This window comes from Pogona vitticeps, chromosome 5 (assembly GCF_051106095.1).
Source record: "Pogona vitticeps strain Pit_001003342236 chromosome 5, PviZW2.1, whole genome shotgun sequence".
In the NCBI taxonomy this organism is placed as follows: domain Eukaryota; kingdom Metazoa; phylum Chordata; class Lepidosauria; order Squamata; family Agamidae; genus Pogona; species Pogona vitticeps.
The window spans coordinates 4,390,823-4,410,869 of record NC_135787.1 but is presented as its reverse complement, the minus strand read 5'-3'; the positions used below and the strand labels follow the sequence as shown (position 1 = coordinate 4,410,869).

Genomic DNA, 20,047 nt, shown 5'->3' with positions numbered 1-20,047 from the left:
AATGTTTCTAGCCTTAAATAATGTCAATCTGTGCCGTAAGCAGCTTGACTCCTTTTTTAAAGGAGAAAGGCGGGGTAAAATTTTTTTAAATAAATAAATAAAATTCGTTACTGACAATATTTTCTGCAGGTTGAAAAAATAGGTCCATATTCTCTGTCCTGCCCTGAACCACACAACCATCTTCGCTTACAACTTTAAACAGCTAACTGTGGCGTACAGATTTACTGTGCTTAACTCTTCCTCACTCGTTCAGCCCCATTTCTGGATCTGGTCACATTCCCTGACCCCTCGCAGGGAGCCGTTACACCTTTGAAGGTCAACGTCCGAGAATATCATTTAAAACAAAACCCCATAATCTTGCATCTCGTTCCGCTATCAGCCTCCGTGGAGTGCCGGCTGGGTGGAAAAAATCTGTGCTTTGTTCTGCGGCCCTTTGTGGTATTTTTAGAACCGTTGGCACCGGGGAGGTGGAAATAGGATGGCCGAGACCCCGAAAGGGAGGAAAGGCACAGTACATAAAGAGACTCCTGCCAGCCTCTTTGGCTCGCCTGACCTTAGCAGCAGCAGCGCGCATGGAAATGGGACAGGCGTAAGGAGTGACCTCTTCCATCAGGCAAAGGGTCTGTGCAGACAAATCTTTTTTATGCAACGGAGGCAGAGGGAGAAACCCCTGTGGCATCGGAGCAGGCATTCGGAGGTAAGGCAGTGTAGTGTTTTCTTAATCTAGGCAAATTTCGAAGCCCTCTTCTCTCTCTCTGAGGTGGAGGAATTTCTGGACATGTGCAACAGAATGTACGAGTGCTATTTCATTTTGCAATGATCAACTGATTGATGGATTGGACGACAGCTCTCATAATCAGTCTTCCAGCTTTACGTTTACCACGAAACCTGCTGACCTCAAGCTGGTCCCACAAATTTGTGCCCTCTCTTTTGGAATGTAACTTTGACAACAGATCCTGAATCTTCCATTTTTCTTTCCTGCAGCCTAGCCCACAAATCCTGCAATGCCCAGACTACTTGGAAAAGAGTCTTGCAAGATTAAAATCTCTCTCTCTCTCTCAATCTTTCTCTCTGTGATATTTTAATGGTACATAAGGCCAGATTTAGACATACTGTATCAGGAAAAAAAATGTCTTAACTGTTAGAGCAGTATAATGATGGAACCAATTACCTCAGGTTGTGGGGAGTGCTCCAATGCTGGAGGCATTCAAAACTGAGGAAAACCATATGTCCGATCGGCTTTGATTTGGATTCCTGCACTCAGCAGGGGGTGAGACTTGATGGCCTTTGAGGGCCCCTTCCAACTCCATGATTCTATGTTAAAGGCAGAACTCAACCTTTGATTTGGAATGTATTTTGGAACTACACCATCGTCTCCCCTTTTGCCTAGTGTGCTCAATGCAGGGCTATGTCTGGCCCTCCCTCTCCCACCTTTATCCTCACAACAGACCTGTGAGGTAGGCTAGATCGACAGAGAAAGTGTCAGGGCCAAGATCATGCCATGATTTACGCAGATCACTGGGGATTCCCCCAGCAATATAAGGAATATATTGCTGGGGTAATCATACAGAGGAGGGGCAGGATCTGTTCTCGATCATCCAGAGTGCAGGACACGTAATAATAGATTTAAATTACAGGAAGCCAGATTAAGACTGAATATCAGGAAAAACCTTAACTGTTCGAGTAGTATGACCATGGAACTGATGACCTCATGGGGAGGTGGTGAATGCTCCAATGCTGGAGGCATTCAAGGGAAAACCGAATAACCATCTGTCAGATTTGCTTTGATTTAGATTCCTGCACTGAGCAGGGGGTTTCACCCGATGGCTTTAGAGGCTTCTTCTAACTCAATTAATCTCTAATTAAACTCAATTGATTCTATGCTGACCAACCTTATATAGAAGTTATAAGAACTTTCCTGATAATCAGTCCTCTGAAAATATGGAAGTGTTACAGAAATTGTAGTGCTAGAGTTAATTGTCTAGGAGATCCCTTTAAATGTATTTTATGCTTTTAACAAAACATAATTGAGCTTTTAATTTTTGGCAAAGTTTTCATTCCAGTTTTTTATTTGCTGCTCTTTGCTGGGTGTTACGCCTTGGCATTTTTCATCATCACCTCGTTTCAAGGCATCTGGCCAAAAAGGTGGTGTAGACATTTTATGTAAAAGGCGAGGATGCTATATTGTACAGTGATACCTTTCATTCCTTCTGTGAAACAACTCAAGGCAATGTGTTTTGTGTTTGCAGAGAAGGTGCTGCATTTCACCCAGAGAAGGTGCTGCATTTCAACCATGTAGCTTGGATAAGTCACTTCTCTTTCCGCCAAACTCCCCCCCCTTCCAACCACCAGCAGCCACCTTCACTGGATTCTGGGAAGCCCAGTTCAAGAAAGAAAAAATGTCCACGTCCTGTTCGATATTTGCCCATCCACCGTGCATAAAAGCTTCACACGATGCTCCTGCCATGCGATGAAGCTTTGGCTCTATGTGTCTTCCTGTTTTATTCAGAGCAGGGATAGGTTCTGTACCGGCGTTACCCTGTTCTTCCTAAAAGTTCAGTAGAGAGCCAAGAAGCTTTCAGTAAACTGATAAGGTTAACCGGGTTTCCATTCCAGAGATAAGGGTGCAAGATTTACGCTGATGCTGTCTCACACCAGAACTTGGCGGGATGACTGTGCTTCTCCTTAAAGGCAGGAGAGACTGATGGATATTGTGGGTTTTTCAGGCTCTTTGGCCGTGTTCTGAAGGTTGTTTTTCCTGATGTTTCGCCCGTCTCTGTGGCCAGCCTCTTCAGGAGTCGGAACTTTGTCTGTGCTCTGGTGCAGCTTGTTTGGATAGTTGAGTATTTATAGCTGTGGGGTCAGCTTTTGTCCTGTTCAGGAGATTGGGTGATTATGGTGATCAGCATGTTTTTTGTTGTGGGTGTATTATTGTGATAAGGGGGAGAGATGATCTGTCACTGTGATTGATGGGTGTCATTAGCTGGTCTTTTGTGTGTAGTGATCACATATCCTTGTGGCTGGGTAGAGTTCGTTGACTTTCTGCAGGCTGTATTTTTCAGTGCTGGGAGCCAAGCTTTGTTGAGTTTTAAGCTTTCTTTGTTTGTTGTTGTTGAAGCTCTGCTGCTGTTTGTGGCTTTCAATGGCTTCCTTGTTCAGTCTAACATAAGGATTGCTGGTGTTGTCCAGTACTTTAGTATTTCGGAATAGAATTTCATGTCCAGCTTGTTTTAGGGCATGTTCAGCTACTGCCAATTTTTCCAGTTGTTTTAGTCTGCAGTGTCTCTCATGTTCTTTGATTCTGGTGTGGATGCTGCATTTTGTGGTTCCAATATACACCTGGTCACAACTGCAAGGTATCCAATATACTCCTGCAGTGGTGAGGGCGTCCCTTTTGTCCTTTGCTGACCGTAACATTTGTTGTATTTTTGTGGTGGTCCTGAATACTGTTTGTAGGTTGTGTTTTTTCAGAAGTTTCCCCATGCAGTCTGTGACCCCTTTGATGTATGGCAGAAATACTTTATTTGTGGGTGTCTGTTTTTCCTCTTCAGTTTGGTGTTTTCTTGGTTTGATGGCTCTTTTGATTTCATTCTTGGAATAGCCATTTGCCTGTAGGGCCCAATTCAGATGGTTGAGTTCAGTGCTGAGAAACTGAACTTCACAGTTCCGATTTGCACGGTCTACCAGTATTTTGATTATGCCTCTTTTTTGGAAAATGGAAAACCTATCCCTGTTTTTGGATGATCGTTTAGCTCTGAAAGAGGCAAAGGTAGGTGTGAACTACTCACACCTACAGGATGTATGGGAGTCCCATGGATCGTCCCGCTCCCTCTGCAGCACCCTCTCTGTCCCCAAGGTAGTAGGGTTTTAGAAATGCTAAAGAAACGGAAAGTCAAATCACACACCTCATCTAGTTTGATCGTTGATCAGCCGTTGATGTTACGTTCCATAGGAAGAGATTGAAAAGCAGAGTGAAAAGCCCCATCCATAAATAAAGGGGGGGGGGGAAGAGCATCAAATTGATCATCTCACTCTTTTTAATATCAGTTCACCTGAAACAGCAAAGGCCCTTAGGGTGATGATGTCCATTTCAGTTAAGATAATGGTCCTCTTGTCCCCCTTTTGGTTTATCATTTTGCATTCTCCCCCAGCCTACCTCAGGAACGGGGTCCTACACCAGGGTCTTTCATCCCATAATTTGCAAAAATACAACAGAGTTAGAGAGAAGTATTTCATACATGCATGTGTGTAGGAACGTCCACATGAGCTTGTTTGTAAAGGCCAAACTATACACTACAAATATCTCAACAGAAGAGGGCATTCCTTAACTGCAGAGAAATCTGATTACAAACTACAGGATTTTCACAAAGCCGGTGGTTTGCAAATTACTTTGCTTCCCTTTGCAATTGGCCATTGGGAGGGTGGATTTTTTTAAAATACAAAGTTGTGCCTGAATCACGTCTTTAGAATACTAATGGGTGACAGCAGGCTATCTGTAAGATACAGTTTTGCCATGTTTGAGAAGGAGCAAAGTACAGATGGTAATATTAACAGACGTTCCCCGCTTTGCACTGTCCCATTTCACCCTCAGTTGTCAAGAATGAAGCCAGAGGGCAAGCAGAACCAATCCTCCCGAAATACCAAGGACCTCAAAATGTCCTTTCTGAGCCCATCGTCCATCATCAACAACTTCTCCAGTAGATGCCCCGACATAAATGAATTGGGATACACTCAGGGCCAACACCACAAGGGAGAAGTGACAACCTCAAGGGGAGAGGCCCTCTTGTCCACTACCGGAGAGAGCCAAATGACAGATATTTGTAACGGCAACGTTCCCCAGGAAGGAAACCTTTCTGAGGATCTCCAGGGCTGGTCTGTGGGAAGCCCTTCGCAGAAATGTCTCGGAAGCCACAGCGGGAACAAGAGACGTGGACAATTCAGCCAGCAACCCAAAGACACCTTGCTTTCCAAAACGACCACAGAGAGCCCCCAGGCGTTCCCATGTAATGATATATTTCTGTTTTGGGCAAAGAAAGTCAACGACAGCAAGAGCAAAGTTCCTTCAAGGGCTCTGGGATCTCAGAGGCCCCTCAAGAAGCGACCATGGATGGCCAGTTCTCACTGTGGACTTTCCAAAGAGGGGAGGGAAGGCGTGAAGGGAAAAGGCTGGCCCCCTTCCCTCTGTCCTGAAACGAAAGAGAGGAAAACACGACGAGAACTTTTCCCTGACTCGGAGGTTTTCAGGCAGCTCGATGCCCACGTTCTTCATGTCAGTGAGCAGGTGGGTGTGATGATGAATAACAATGGTATCCAGAAAGGCTAAAAGGGACCCTTCTGACTTGAGCTGCAGGTGGCCTTCCATTTGCAGAAGAATGGATTCAAGGTTTTCAGCGGAGACGTTATAAGCACACCCGCTGAATTCGATCAACGTGGGTGTTCACCCAAGCTGTTCGCCTAAGCTGACCAGTGATAACAACAATTTGCCTTTAAGGCTTGCTTTGGGGCTTACCAAGGAAGCCCCCTTGAACCCAGACACCCTGTAGGCCTACCTGAGCCTAGAACCATCAACTCTGATGGGAAACGATGGCTGTCCATGGTTTCAGGTGCGGTTCTTTGCTATCTCTCTCCGGAGAATCCCGTGTTCCCTAATGGTCACCCATCCAAACACAGGTCAACCTTGAGCCTGCTTAGTGTGTGAAATCCGTCAAGCGCAATACACTGAGGATGGGGGGGGGGCAGAGATAGAATCTGGTTGGTGTCCACTTTGATATCTTTGTCAGATGTTTGATTTAATGATCGACTGCCCAATTTTCCACATGATTCTAGGCTGAGATTTCCTCAACCTGGGGTCATTGTATTGGGTTACTCCTCCCAATACACCTAGTATGGGCATGATGGGATCTATAGGCTGAAGGGATCCAGGTTTGGGAATATTGATAAGAGTGCTTTCAACCAGAGTGTTGAAAATATACTTTTGGGATTACAGAGGCCAGAATGGCTGAAGGATTCTGGGATATGTAGTTCAACAAACATCTCCCAGGCTCTGCTCTGAACAGATGCTCAGCAACTGGGACTTCCAAAGAGGAAGACAGGTGAATTGCACCCACGCCCAACCTCCGTAACCCGGCTCTTCTTCCTTTGACAGCTAAATCCCAAACGGGGACCGTTGTCCACGGAGGCTCTTGTACCATTGATTACTGAAGGGGCCAGAAGCCAGCTGGAGAGAGTGCGAGCCATATGGGTGTGGTTGTGCCACAATATCGGTAAGTGTGTTTTTGTGGGTTTTTTAAAAATTGCTTTAAATTTAAAAAAATAATAACAAATAATAATTAAAAATAATTATTAAAAAATTTATTTTTAATTATTATTTTTTAAAAAAATTAAATTAAACTGTGTTTTAAAGCAATTCAATTGCTTGAAATTTTAAAAAAAATAACAAAAATAATAATTACAAATAATTTTAAAAATAATTTAAAAATTTATTTTTAATTATTATTTTTTTAAAAAAAATTAAATTAAACTGTGCTTGTCTGAAATGTGAAGAAAAGGTAAGTGTTTTCTGAAAAAGGACTCTAGAGAAGACGCAGAGTCTGTTATTCCCATGCCACTGGGCAAGCTGCAAAGGGCGATATTCCCTTTTACATCTCTAAGGACGGACACCCCCTCCCTTTCCTTTTCCATGCTTGGGGCATGATCCAGATTTAAGCACTTACCTCTGGGTCAGTGGACATGGATCCCCTTTTCCCCTCCTTCCTACAGCAGCTTTTATGTCCTCCTGAAAATGGTACAGAGAAGGGCATAGAAGAAAGTGTATCGGAAGAATGTTACCCAGAGGGGCAAGGGGGATTGTCCATGGGGAGAACGTTTTCGCTGGTATAAGGGGTGGACAAAGTGTTCCCCACAGCCAAATTTGGTCTGCAGGGCTCCCACGGTGGAGCTCCAGACCCCAACTCTTCCACCCGGTGCAAAAGCTAGATAAGCCAGTTTCTGCTCACAGGGAAGCCGGAAATAGATCACAATAGCAAAACATAACTGGAGATGTGAAGGAGGTACAGGGAGAGATTACAGAGCAGGTGTAGCCCCCATCATCCTAAGTGGGGAAATATAAACTTTGCACCTCTGAAAGTCACCTACTCCTGCACTACCAGAAGACTGAGCATGGGTCCTACCCCTAGTCCAAACCCTGTCCCACAGCTCCCCAAATCCTCAAGGAGCACCAACAGGCTAAGGGATTCTGGAGACTTCCATAGACATAGAGGAAAAAGTTCCTAATCTCTGAGTGAAACTCAGTATTTCTCTGCATTACCCATTTTTTGCAGCTGCTTTTACATCAGAAAGCCTGCCAGAGAATGGACTCATCCAGGAATGCAGCAGAGCACCTCCTCTGAGGAAAGGCCGCTCCATCGTGGCTTTTGATTGGGTGTGGCTGGATCATGTAACCCAGTAGATCCCAGTGTGGAGATGATAGATTCACCCACCCTGGAGGAAGTGGATGAGAAGGAGGGGGTGCTGGCAGCCTTTAACAAGGTGGTCTGTTTCTCGCGGCCAGCGAGAGATGCCCTCAAGATGGATGCCTGTGTTCTTCTTCTGGGCAGCCAGGGAAGGTCCACGGGTCCGTGGAATCAAAGTAGGGAACTCATGGATGAAGAAAGACCCCAGTCTGTCTCCTTTGGCTTCTATTACAGCTAAATCAGCAACAGTCTGTTTTTTTCTCTCCTGTAGAATATGACGTGGATGGATTCCTGGGGTTATCGGAGAAGATCCACACCCCTCAACAGGTCCTCCAGACCGGAAGGGGTGTGTGCTCTGGATATGCCCACCTATGTCGTGAAATGTGCAAGTATGGTTTTTTTTTTTGATGTATTAAGCCCTTCCCCTCCTTAAGCTTTGCTGCATAAATGTATTCACGAAGGCTTTCATGGCCGGGATCTAATGGTCGTTGTGGGATTTTCCGAGGGCTCTTTGGCTGTGTTCTGACGGTTGTTCTTCCTAACGTTTCGCCAGTCTCTGTGGCCGGCATCTTCAGAGGACTGGAGTCAGAACTTGTCTGTGTTCTGGTCCACTTTGTTTGGACGGTGCAGTTTGTCACCCAATCTCCTGAAAAGGACAAAAGTGGATCCCACAGCTATAAATACTCCACTCCCAAGCAAACTGCACCAGAGCACAGAGTCCTCTGAAGATGCCCATGGCCACAGAGACTGGTGAAATGTTAGGAAGAACAACGTTCAGAACACAGCCAAAGAGCCCGAAAAACCCACAACAACCATTTGCTGCATAAACTGACTAAGGAAATATCCAGGTATCTATCCATGCCTGCTTAAAACCCACCTTGATAAAGATCGGTTGGGTCTAACACCCTGAGTCGGTAAGTCCCCACCTTGAGAAGTGACAGTCGGCGAAGGGACGGTTGCCTCTTGCCTCTACGCCCTGCGAATGAGCTTGCTTTATTTTCTGATTGTAGCTGCCGGGCAGGTGAACTCAGGCTTGCTCAGAGAAGCAGTATAGCCCCAGAGGGGATTGCTCCTGGATCAGCTGTTTTGGTTTATACCTGCCTTTACAGGGAAGCAGGGCTGACCTGCGTGGAGGTTTCGGGGCAGGGCCGGGGTGCTGGATACAGCCACGGCCGAAGCTGCCTGCAGCAGAAGTCCAACCACATGTGGAATGCGGTGGAACTGGAAGGCCAGTGGTTTCTTCTGGATGTTTGCTGGGGGGCTGGTCTCGTGGATGTCGAGAAGAGGCTGTTCACGCCTAGGTAAGAGAACTCCCTCTCTCCTCCCCTCTGGCTCTGTTCTACACTGCAGGTACAGAGGAGCATAAGAAGTGCTCCTCTGGATTAGGTCAGACCAAAGGTTCATCCTAATCCAGCATCTCATAGACTTTGAGGGGGCCAATAAAGCCAATGAGTCTCAAGGCAGGAATCTAAGTCAAAGAAGATAATTACAATAATCTTTAAATGGAACAGCTGAAAGGACCCCATGGATCATGGAGTCCAGACCCAATCAAGAAGCCACAGTGGCGGAATCGAACTCCAAACCTCTGGCTCCACAGACAAGAGGTCTAAGCCACTGAGCTATCCAGCAGCTTCTGATGGATGGTTGTCCAATGATCTTTTGAAGGCCTCCAGCGCTTCCATTGTGAAACCGCTTCGTTTTTTCCCCCCTGATATGCAGCCTAAATCTCGCTCTGGTAGCTTGAGCCCATTATTATGTGTCCTGCACTCTGGGGTGATCAAGAGCTAGTCCTGCCCTTCCTCTGTATGACTTTCAAATCTTTGAAAAGTGCTGTCCTGCCTACCCTCCATCTTCTTTACTCAAGGCCCATTTTTTTTGTCCAGTCCTTCCTCAGAGGGCTTCGTTTCCAGCCCCCTGACCACCCTGGTTGCCCTCCTCAGAACTTCCTCTAGTTCGTTGGCATCCTTCTTCAAGGTCGGGGTCCAGAACTGGACACAGGACTCTTTTGTTGTTTAGTCGTTAAGTCATGACCGGCTCTTTGTGACCCCATGGACCAGAGCACACCAGACCCTCCTGCCTTCCACTGCCTCCCGGAGGTGGGTCAAAGTCATGTTGGTCGCTTCGATGACCCTGTCCAACCATCTCGTCCTCTGTCGTCCCATTCGCCTCTTGCCTCCACACTTTCCCAACATCAGGGTCTTTTCCAGGGAGTCTCCTCTTCTCATGAGGTGGCCAAAGCACTGGAGCCTCAACTTCAGGATCTGTCCTTCCAGTGAGCACTCAGGGTTGAGTGGACTCTACAGGACACTAGAGGAGGATTAACCAGTGCTGACTAGAGGAGAACTAGTCTTCTTTCCAGCCATAGCCAACCAGACATCACTGGTGTGTGCAGCTATAGCCTTGCCTCCTGTTGTTTTTCGGGACAGGAGATCCAGAAAGTGGCCTGTCTCTGCACCCAGAGATGTGGCCTTCTAGGACTGACTGCCCGTCTCTAAGACAGAAGACCCACAACCCTTTTACATTCCCGCCTCCTGGCATTCTTTGAATACGAAATAGCCAACCAAACTGAGTTTATGACTCCAAACGACTTGGGGAACCTCAGCCCGAACCAAATCTCCCTCCTGAGTTTGCTTGTCTGTTGTAATCCAGGAAGCAGCTCTTCTGAACTTGCTAAGAGTGTTCAGTAACACTGACACAACCCCGTGCCCTACACACTATGTTTTCCCAGCTGCAGTGAGATAGGTATCTGTGATATCATAACATGATAAATCTCTCACTCCTTGGTGGGTTTATTAGGTGACTCCAGGCATAATTACTTGAACCTCTTTCAGCTTGTGTTTTTTCAGACCCAAGGTAAATAATGTGTGTTTAGTCGTTTAGTCGTGTCCGACTCTTCGTGACCCCATGGACCAGAGGACGCCAGGCCCTCCTGTCTTCTACTGCCTCCCGGAGTTGTGTCAGGTTCATGTTGGTTGCTTCGCAGACACTGTCCAGCCATCTCATCCTCGGTCGTCCCCTTCTCCTCTTGCCATCACACCTTCCTAACATCAAGGTTTTTTCCAAGGACTCTTTTCTTCTCATGAGATGGCCAAAGTACTGGAGCCTCAGCTTCAGGATCTGTCCTTCCAGTGAGCACCCAGGGTTGATTTCCTTTAGAACTGATAGGTTTGTTCTCCTTGCAGTCCAGGGGATTCTCAAGAGCCTCCTCCAGCACCACAATTCAAAGGCATCAATTCTTCGGCGGTCTGCTTTCTTTATGGTCCAGCTCTCACTTCCATACATCACGACAGGAAAAACCATAGCTTTGACTATTCGGACTTTTGTCGGCAAGGTGATGTCTCTGCTTTTCAAGATGCTGTCAAGATTTGTCATCGCTTTCCTCCCAAGAAGAAGGCGTCTTTTAATTTCAGGGCTGCTGTCTCCATCTGCAGTGATCATGGAGCCCAGGAAGATAAAATTTGACACTGCCTCCATATCTTCCCCTTCTATTTCCCAGGAGGTGATGGGACCAGTGGCCATGATCTTAGTTTTTTTGATGTTGAGTTTCAGACCGTTTTTTGCACTCTCCTCTTTCACTCTCATTACAAGGTTCTTTAATTCCTCCTCACTTTCTGCCATCAGAGTGGTATCATCTGCATATCGGAGGTTGTTGATATTTCTTCCGGCAATCTTAATTCCGGCTTGGGTTTCTTCCAGTCCAGCCTTCCGCATGATGTATTCTGCATATAAGTTAAATAAGCTGGGGGACAATATACAGCCTTGCCGTACTCCTTTCCCAATTTTGAACCACTCAGTTGTTCCATGACCAGTTCTAACTGTTGCTTCCTGTCCCACATATAGGTTTCTCAGGAGACAGATAAAGTGATCAGGCACTCCCATTTCTTTAAGAACTTGCCATAGTTTGCTGTGGTCCACACAGTCAAAGGCTTTTGCATAGTCAATGAAGCAGAAGTAGATATTTTTCTGGAACTCTCTGGCTTTCTCCATAATCCAGCGCAAGTTAGCAATTTGGTCTCGAGTTCCTCTGCCTCTTCGGAATCCAGCTTGTACTTCTGGGAGTTCTCGGTCCACATACTGCTGAAGCCTACCTTGCAGGATTTTGAGCATAACCTTGCTAGCGTGCGAAATGAGTGCAATTGTACGGTAGTTGGAGCATCCTTTGGCACTGCCTTTCTTTGGGATTGGGATGTAGACTGATCTTTTCCAATCCTCTGGCCACTGTTGAGTTTTCCAAACTTGCTGGCATATTGAATGCAGCACCTTAACAGCATCATCTTTCAAGATTTTAAATAGTTCAACTGGAACGCCATCACCTCCACTGGCCTTGTTGTTAGCCAGGCTTTCTAAGGCCCACTTGACTTCGCTCTCCAGGATGTCTGGCTCAAGGTCAGCAACTACATTGTCTGGGTTGTCCGGGATATCCAAATCTTTCTGATATAATTCCTCTGTGTATTCTTGCCACCTCTTCTTGACATCTTCTGCTTCTGTTAGGTCCCTCCCATTTTTGTCTTTTATCATGTTCATCTTTGCGCAAAATGTTCCTCTAATATCTCCAATTTTCCTGAACAGATCTCTGGTCTTTCCTTTTCTGTTATCTTCCTCTATTTCTTTGCATTGTTCATTTAAGAAGGCCCTCTTGTCTCTCCTTGCTATTCTCTGGAAGTCTGCATTCAATTTTCTGTAACTTTCCCTATCTCCCTTGCATTTTGTTTCCCTTCTCCTCTCTGCTATTTCTAAGGCCTCGTTGGACAGCCACTTTGCTTTCTTGCATTTCCTTTTCTTTGGGATGGTTTTCATTGCTGCCTCCTGGACAATGTTACGAGCCTCTATCCAAAGTTCTTCAGGCACTCTGTCCACCAAATCTAGTTCCTTAAATCTGTTCTTTACTTCCACTGTGTATTCATAAGGGATTTGGTTTAGATTATACCTGAGTGGCCCAGTGGTTTTTCCTACTCTCTTCAGTCTAAGCTTGAATTTTGCTATGAGAAGCTGATGATCAGAACCGCAGTCAGCTCCAGGTCTTGTTTTTGCTGACTGTATAGAGCTTCTCCATCTTTGGCTGCAGAGAATATAATCAATCTGATTTCGATATTGCCCATCTGGTGATTTCCATGTGTAGAGTCGCCTCTTGTGTTGTTGGAAAAGAGTGTTTGTGATGACCAGCTTATTCTCTTGACAAAACTCTATTAGCCTTTGTCCTGCTTCGTTCTGAACTCCAAGGCCAAACTTCCCTGTTGTTCCTTTTATCTCTTGGCTCCCTACTTTAGCATTCCAGTCCCCTAGAATGAGAAGAACATCTTTCTTTGGTGTCAGTTCTAGAAGGTGTTGTAAATCTTCATAGAATTGTTCGATTTCAGTCTCCTCAGCAGTGCTGGTTGGTGCATAAACTTGGATTATTGTGATGTTGAATGGTCTGCCTTGGATTCGTATTGACATCATTCTATCATTTTTGAGATTGTATCCCATTACAGCTTTTCCCACTCTTTTGTTGACTATGAGGGCTACTCCATTCCTTCTACGGGATTCTTGCCCACAGTAGTAGATATGATAATCATCTGAGCTGAATTCGCCCATTCCTGTCCATTTTAGTTCACTGATGCCCAGGATGTCGATGTTTATTCTTGCCATCTCCTGTTTGACCACCTCCAGCTTCCCAAGGTTCATAGATCTTACATTCCAGGTTCCTATGCAGTATTTTTCTTTACAGCATTGGACTTTCCTTTCACTTCCAGGCACGTCCACAGCTGAGCGTCCTTTCGGCTTTGGCCCAACCACTTCATTAGCTCTGGAGCTACTTGTACTTGTCCTCCGCTCTTCCTCAGTAGCATGTTGGACGCCTTCCGACCTGAGGGGCCCATCTTCCAGCGTCATATCTTTTAGCCTTTTGTTTCTGATCATGGGGCGTTCTTGGCAAAGATACTAGAGTGGCTTGCCATTTCCTACTCCAGGTGGATTGCGTTTAGTCGGAACTCTCCACTATGTCCTGTCCGTCTTGGGTGTCCCTGCACGGCATAGCCCATAGCTTCTCTGAGTTACTCAAGCCCCTTCGCCACGACAAGGCAGCAATCCATGAAGGAGAGGTTTGATTCAAAAAATTGATAAATATGTTCAATTATTTCTCATTAGACTCATTATGGAGTTGTCACTTCCTGGCCAGCTCAGTATAATGCAATCAGTGTGGCATTTGTAATATCTAACCATATTACGTGCAACAAATTTACTCCGTGTGTGTGTGTGTGTGTGTGTGTGTGTGTGTGTGTGTGTGTGTGTGTGTGTGTGTGTGTGTGTGTGTGTGTGTGTGTGTGTGTGTGTGTGTGTGTGTGTGTGTGTGTGTGTGTGTGTGAGAGAGAGAGAGAGAGAGAGAGAGAGAGAGAGAGAGAGAGAGAGATGGCTTTGTTCCCGTCTTCAATGCAAAGGACTTGAACAACAGGATCTTGAACAGGCTGACTTAAAATGCAGTTTAAGATCTATGGTTATGGAATCCATAAACACCTCCAAAATATTTTGCCCTCCAAAATTCAACTTGTGCACCTCAGAAAACTCTGACGCCTTGTAATTACTGTTTGGTTCATTTTAGGGACTTCAAAACCCCTCTTTAAAAACAACAAGGGACCAACTCAAGAAACCATAAAGGACACACAGTCTTGAGGGTGGGACAGATTTGCATTTTGGAAGCAAGGTCTGAGGAAAGGCAAAAATGGCCCCTGGAGTCTTTGAAATGTCTTCCTCCTAGAAATAACTAAATCTTATTTGGTTAAATGCTTTCATTTTATGGTTTATTGGTAGCTCATTAGTACATGATCTGTTTTATTTATTGTTGCAAACCCGCCAGAATAGTGCATTGCACAAATGGGGTAAAATGTTAAGCCAACCAAGCAAGCAACCCGCCAGCCTGCGCTCCTGTTTAGGAGGCTGGAATGCCATGGCTTTGTGTGACTTGAGAACCTTTTCTGTGACCTGTTCCTTTTCCTCGCTGCCGCCTTCCCTCGCAGGCATGACGATTTTTTCTTCCTAACCGATCCAGAGGACTTTGTCGAGAGCCACTGGCCCGATGACCCGGCGTGGCAGCTGCTTCAGCCCTCCATCGCCCGGGAGGTCTTCGAAAAGAGAGTCTTCAAAACGCCAGAGTTTTTCAAAATGGAGCTGCGCCTCCTCTCTCCAGACACGTCTCGGCTTCAGACAGGTAAGTCCAGGTAAGGACATCTCCGGATCATTCTGGCGCCTCGAGCAATCGGCTCCCACTGGTCGACATGACGTGTGTCATTTAAAAATAAGATTTTTTGGGGCCACACCTGTAGCCTCTCAGAGGCACCTAAGAGTCTGGTGCGTGGAGTAGCCCATCCGTGTGATTGAAAAAAGCTGGTCCAACTTGTGGACGTTGACCGGAGGTTACGTCTTTAGGTTCGGCAGCATCCTCAGAGTCTCATGACCCTCAGGGCCCACTTCCAAGAACTGCTCCATCCCTCAGAGACAGCCCTCCTTTGCCTTCAGACCTAGGAAGACTCCTTCTGTCCCTCACACATGCTGGAGCACAAGGCCAGTAAGATATCTAGAGAGACCTTTAATGCGGAGTGGAGGGGAACCGGTAAGCCTCCAGATGCTACGAAATTCCTATTTCTGCCACTCCTCAACTTTGGGCAAGGTGGTTGTGGCTGATGGAAAACTGGATCTGGAGAGTCATGGGTTGTCCAACTCTACTTTGTGGGCTACGGGGCCACACAAGGAGGTGCTTCTGAGAGACACTGGCCAACCAGCCATGTTAAGGCCTCAGTTGCCTGCATTCCCGTCCCCCCCCCCCCGGCTGAGACAAGATTCTTCTCCAGAGGGGGTGCTTCCGTCCGTGGCTCTTAATGTACGCTCTCCAGGGTGCTGAAGTTTTGTTAGCTGCTCCCCGGAACCTGGACCTGCCTAGCTGGACTCGGTTGGTCTCCAGCCGCTTGGGGTCCTTTTAAGGAGAAAGGAAGGGTTAAAAAATATTTTAAATGATAGATAAACAAAGCCAATAAACAAACACAGGTGAATGTAAGAGTTTCCTCCCTCCGGGCTCCTGAACTGGAAAAAGGTACTGCATGAATGTGCCAGGGTTGCGAAGCTATAAACCTTCATAGTTTGAATCGTCCAAATGTGCATTAAAACTATGAACAAACCAAAATATTCAATGCAGGACAGAAACAGGCAGCGTTCCCTGATATTTTAAGTCTTCCAGACTTCTGCCTTGCCTTCCCCTAATCATAGCCCAAACTCTCCCGCTGCCTGAAGAAAAGAGATGTTCCTTCCACTATTTCCACTCCTCCCCTCCTCTTCCTCTTCATCCCTGTCCTCCACCACACAGGCCCCATCCTGCCTCCTGCAACTCCTTTCCATTTCAGACAGGAGTGAAAGTCTTGGGTGGGGCTGTAGAGAAGACTTGTGGGTCACACCAGGCCCTGGAGGCTTTCAAATGTGAGTGTACTGGGTCAATATGGAAAGGGATCAGACTCCCAATTCCAATGTTGACTTGGAAGAGTTTTTGAGGGGATGTCTAGGACTGTGTGTCCCCTCCCAAGCAAAAAAATAAAAATAAAAAATACTGTATTTTTCAGTGTATAAGAAACCCCCATGTATAAGACACCCCCACTTTCCTAACCCAAAATTAAGAAATCTAAGTGCGGCTTAGCAAGTGGAGGGGGAAAGAGATCAAAGCACTGCAGGATCACTTTGATCCTGCTTTCCTCTCCACTTGTTTTTGTTCTCTCCTCAGCTTACTTCTGTGTATAAGACGATCCTCAATTTTTAGTCTAAAGATTTCAGACAAAAGTATAGTCTTATACATGGAAAAATTCAGTATATACCTCACCTGGAGGATTCCAGGAAAAGAAAAGCCACCTTTTATAATTAAAAAGAGGTTTTCCGCCCAAGAGACATGTTTGAGGACCCAGGAACATGCAGAAATTGGGTACCTGGCCAACTCTGGTTTAAACAGGAGGTGCCAGCCTAGCCGGCCAGCTTGGTGCAAAGAATGTTCCAGCCGCTTTGGGCAACTGGCACATCTTTGCAGCGACTGGTGTGGGGAAGCCTACACATGGTGGTAGCCATTTAGGCAAGGTGCCAAGGGAGAGAGGATGAATGAGCAAGTGAGCATGGCAGACCATGGCAAGTTAGAGGGAGTCCCATGGGCCCAGGGTGGTGGCAGAATTCCCAGTGCCCGGCCACCTAAATTGGCAACATCATTCTGCCTGGTTTCCTTTTACTGGCATCCTAAACAGAGGAAGGCTTTCCCCAGGGACAAAGTTGTGCAGCGTTGGTCCTCGTGTCAAAAGGTTGACCATTCATTGTACTAACGGTGTCACGCGACGATCAACGCCTGTCCCCTTTTCTTCCTTTCCCCTTTTTCAGAAAAAGGGGAAGCCACCGTTTCTTTCGCCAGTCCCCGCTCAACAGAGTTTGCTTACCAGCTCTTGAAGGTTTGCCCCGATGGCCGCCAAGAAGACGCGGGCAAGACTCATGGCATGCTGACCATGGCTGAGAAAAGGATGAGCCTAAGAGTCTTCCCACCTACAGAGGGACTCTTCGACCTGCAGGTTTTCGCTCGACCTTCCGGTTCTAGGAAGCCGTACTCTTGGGTGTGCTCCTATCAGATTGAGTGCTTGGAGTCCAATGGCAACGAGGAATTACCCAAGAGCCCTTTCTCCTTCTGGGGGCTACATCCAAGAGCAAAGGAGTTTGGGATCACCAGGTGCAACTGGGAAGACGATTTGACCCTTGCCACCACGGGGATGCTGAAGTTAGCTTTGCAGACCCAGAGACCTCTCTTGGCAACGTATGAGTTCGTTCATCAAGACTTAGATGAATCTTTGAGTAGGAAGTGTCTTGTTTCCCAAGCAGAAGATGAGAAACTCAGCTGCCATGTTCTCTGCCCTTTCTTGGGCTATTACAGGCTCTCAGTGTTCACCAAGGGTCTAAGTGAGGATGAGTTCAAGAACACGGCCAACTTCCTTATACGTTGCTCTGAGCCCATCAACCACAACAAACTCTTCCCACTGGGTCTGAGCGCACACTGCGGGTCTGGGATCAGCTCCCAATGGAGAGGGCTGTCCAACCCAAGTCACACCGACCCCATAATCTCTACAAAAAAGGGCCAGTGCACCATCACTTTCCACACCAAGCCGGGCTTTGAGGTCACTGCCACTCTGGACAAGGACAAAATAATGAACAAACAATACCCCATGGAGCGATACGTATTGATCACCCACTTGGAGAACAAAGTTAGCATTTCTGTCCTTCTCCCCGAATCCGGACTTTACCGGGTAGGGTTGTATGGAAGGAATGCTGAAAGTGAGGAATTCACCCATGTATGTGATTATGTGATCCGCTGCTTTACGAACCCCCGGTGGCTACCCTTCCCCAAGATCTACAGCTCTTGGAGAAGAGGCTGTGTCCTTCTCCAGCCTAGAACAGGAGTCCTACAAGAGAAAATCTGGGTGAGATTCGGGGTCAAGATGCCCAAGGCCTACAGTGTCCACGTTGTTGGACATTCAAGGATGGAGCTGAAGCTCGGGCAGAACAAAGTATGGGAGGGAGATGTATACAGCGGCCTTGCTGGGTCAACGCTCAAGGTGGCAGCCAAGTTCTCACGCGAGTCCCCGAGTATGGATGTCCTCCTTTCCTTTGATGTTGAAGGCAGCTCATCGGCCATGGATGACTCTTCAGGATAAAACCCTCTGTGAGGGCTTCAAGGGAAACAACCCTTCCTGCATCACTTCTAGCTTTCTTGATGGACTGGACTGGAGACTGGAACTGTGGGCAGGATGGTAACTGAACCATATCTTAATCTTGGACTCTTTGGATCTTCCAAGAGTCAAGCCAGAGAAAGGAAAGAGGAAGAGTTGCCTTCTGCTTAGTCAGATCATTTGTTCCTCTAGCTCAGGATACTCCACCCTGAGGACCAGTTGACTGTCCAGGATTTCGGACCGGATTCCTTCCTGATGCTACCTGGAATTGCTTGGAATTCCTTGGTGGTCTCCCCTTGCTTAGCTTCCAATTCAGATGAGGTTAAGTGTGTTTGAGGCAGTGTTTTGCTTCAGAACAAGTTCCTAAAGCAGGTAGTAAGAAACCAGAGTAGAGCCAACAGCCAGAATCCCCACTTTGCAGGTAGCCACTGGCCAGTTGACCTCGGTGGTGAGTCCACCCAACCCAGCATCCTTAGGCCCATTATCAAAGGGAGGTTGGAACATTTCTAGCTGGTATGTTGGCCCAGACCTGTTCTTGCTCCTCCTCCTTCCCTTTGTGGGAATGTGTGAAGCACAGTTTGCTTTTGGTTACAAAAGGGGCTGATGGTGTTGCCATTGGTGCTTTTCTTCCCTTCGATCCATACATGGAAAGGGGAAGGATATTGGAAAGGGAAAACTTGTGGTCTCCAACCAGAGATCAAAGTTAGTTGAGTTTCCTTTCACATTAGCCTCCAGGGCAGTGATGACCGGTGACTCCAACTTGAGGGTGTGTGTGCTGTAAATCCACTCCAGGTCTTCGCCATCACTTTACAGCAAGTAGCCGAGGGGGAGGGGGATAGGGCTCGGCTGCCTGGAGAATGCCTGGAAAGTGCGAACTAAAACCTGCAGTGGATTGAGAGCACCTCTGGAACTGGAGTCACTTCTAGTAGCCACCACTTCAGAGAGCAGGTGTTGAGATGAAGAAGAAATCAGGAAATGGCAAAGGCCTGCCAGGAGATTTCTGCGGTCTGGATGAGACTCATGATCTAAAGGTCCCTGTCCCCTGATGGAGAGACAGATGCTGCACAGCTGGGGAAAATCTGAACAAGCCCAAGACCAATGCAGATCTGGCGGACTTTAGAGCGCCTTCTCTCCCAGTTACATGTATGGCTCTTTGAGTGATTGAAAAGCTTAAAACATCAATGCGTGCCTATAAGCAAATATATCTCCAGCAAAAATGAGGTCGTGCCCTGCAATGGATCTTTATCCTCCCCAGCCAGGCTTGCTTTTTTTGAAACGGGATTGAGCAGCATGGCAAGACTTTCCCTGGAATAGAAGAATTGCATTCAGATATTCTTGGATCTGAAAACCAAGCCACACCATCCCCCAGACCCTCCTAAGAATCCCATGCAACCCGGTAGGGCGCATTATGTCGAGATTTTGATATGAAAAGGTATTAAATACTAATGTCGTACAGGATGAAACTTGGAGTAACAGAAACATGAAGTCTTTTCCGATTGGTCCCAGAACTGTACATAAATCATGTGTAAAATGAACGTCTTTCTCTGCTGTAAGTCAGATCACTTTTTCCAATGCTGTGTGTTGTTGCTTCATGTCATGCTATGTTGCCAGAGGAATGTCTATTCTCTATGTATCTATGTCAATAGACTAAGTTGTTGGTTTTACTCTCTCAGTGTCATAGTGTCATAAGTATCTCTGCTAACCAATATCTCCTTACTCTGCTGATGTTATGAGAATACACGTTATAATCAAAATTCTCAACACATTTATGTTCTCCTAGAGGGAAAGGGTAACAAAACAGAAGGAGATCCACATCTCTGGCTACTCCTCTTGGCTGACATAAAACAATGATGCAGAGGTGGTTGTCCTCATGTCCCGCCTGCCTCT

General features: G+C 46.6%; 1 protein-coding gene across 1 annotated transcript; it reads left to right on the top strand.

Moving 5' to 3' along the window:
• Positions 1-474: 474 nt before the first annotated feature.
• Positions 475-19,824, top strand: LOC110069783 (kyphoscoliosis peptidase). Its single transcript, XM_020777335.3, has 7 exons — positions 475-697; positions 4,592-5,281; positions 6,146-6,263; positions 7,723-7,840; positions 8,561-8,752; positions 14,444-14,634; positions 16,827-19,824. The coding sequence occupies exons 1-7, from the start codon at positions 479-481 to the stop codon at positions 18,143-18,145; spliced, it is 2,847 nt and encodes a 948-aa protein (XP_020632994.3). The 5' UTR covers positions 475-478; the 3' UTR covers positions 18,146-19,824.
• The last annotated feature ends 223 nt before the right edge of the window (positions 19,825-20,047 follow it).

Coding starts and splice junctions, on each gene's coding strand:
- LOC110069783 (XM_020777335.3), top strand. CDS start 479: ATGGCCGAGACCCCGAAAGGGAGGAAAGGCACAGTACATAAAGAGACT. Junction 8,753..14,443: donor AAGAGGCTGTTCACGCCTAG/GTAAGAGAACTC, acceptor CTTCCCTCGCAG/GCATGACGATTTTTTCTTCC. Junction 14,635..16,826: donor CACGTCTCGGCTTCAGACAG/GTAAGTCCAGGT, acceptor CCCCTTTTTCAG/AAAAAGGGGAAGCCACCGTT.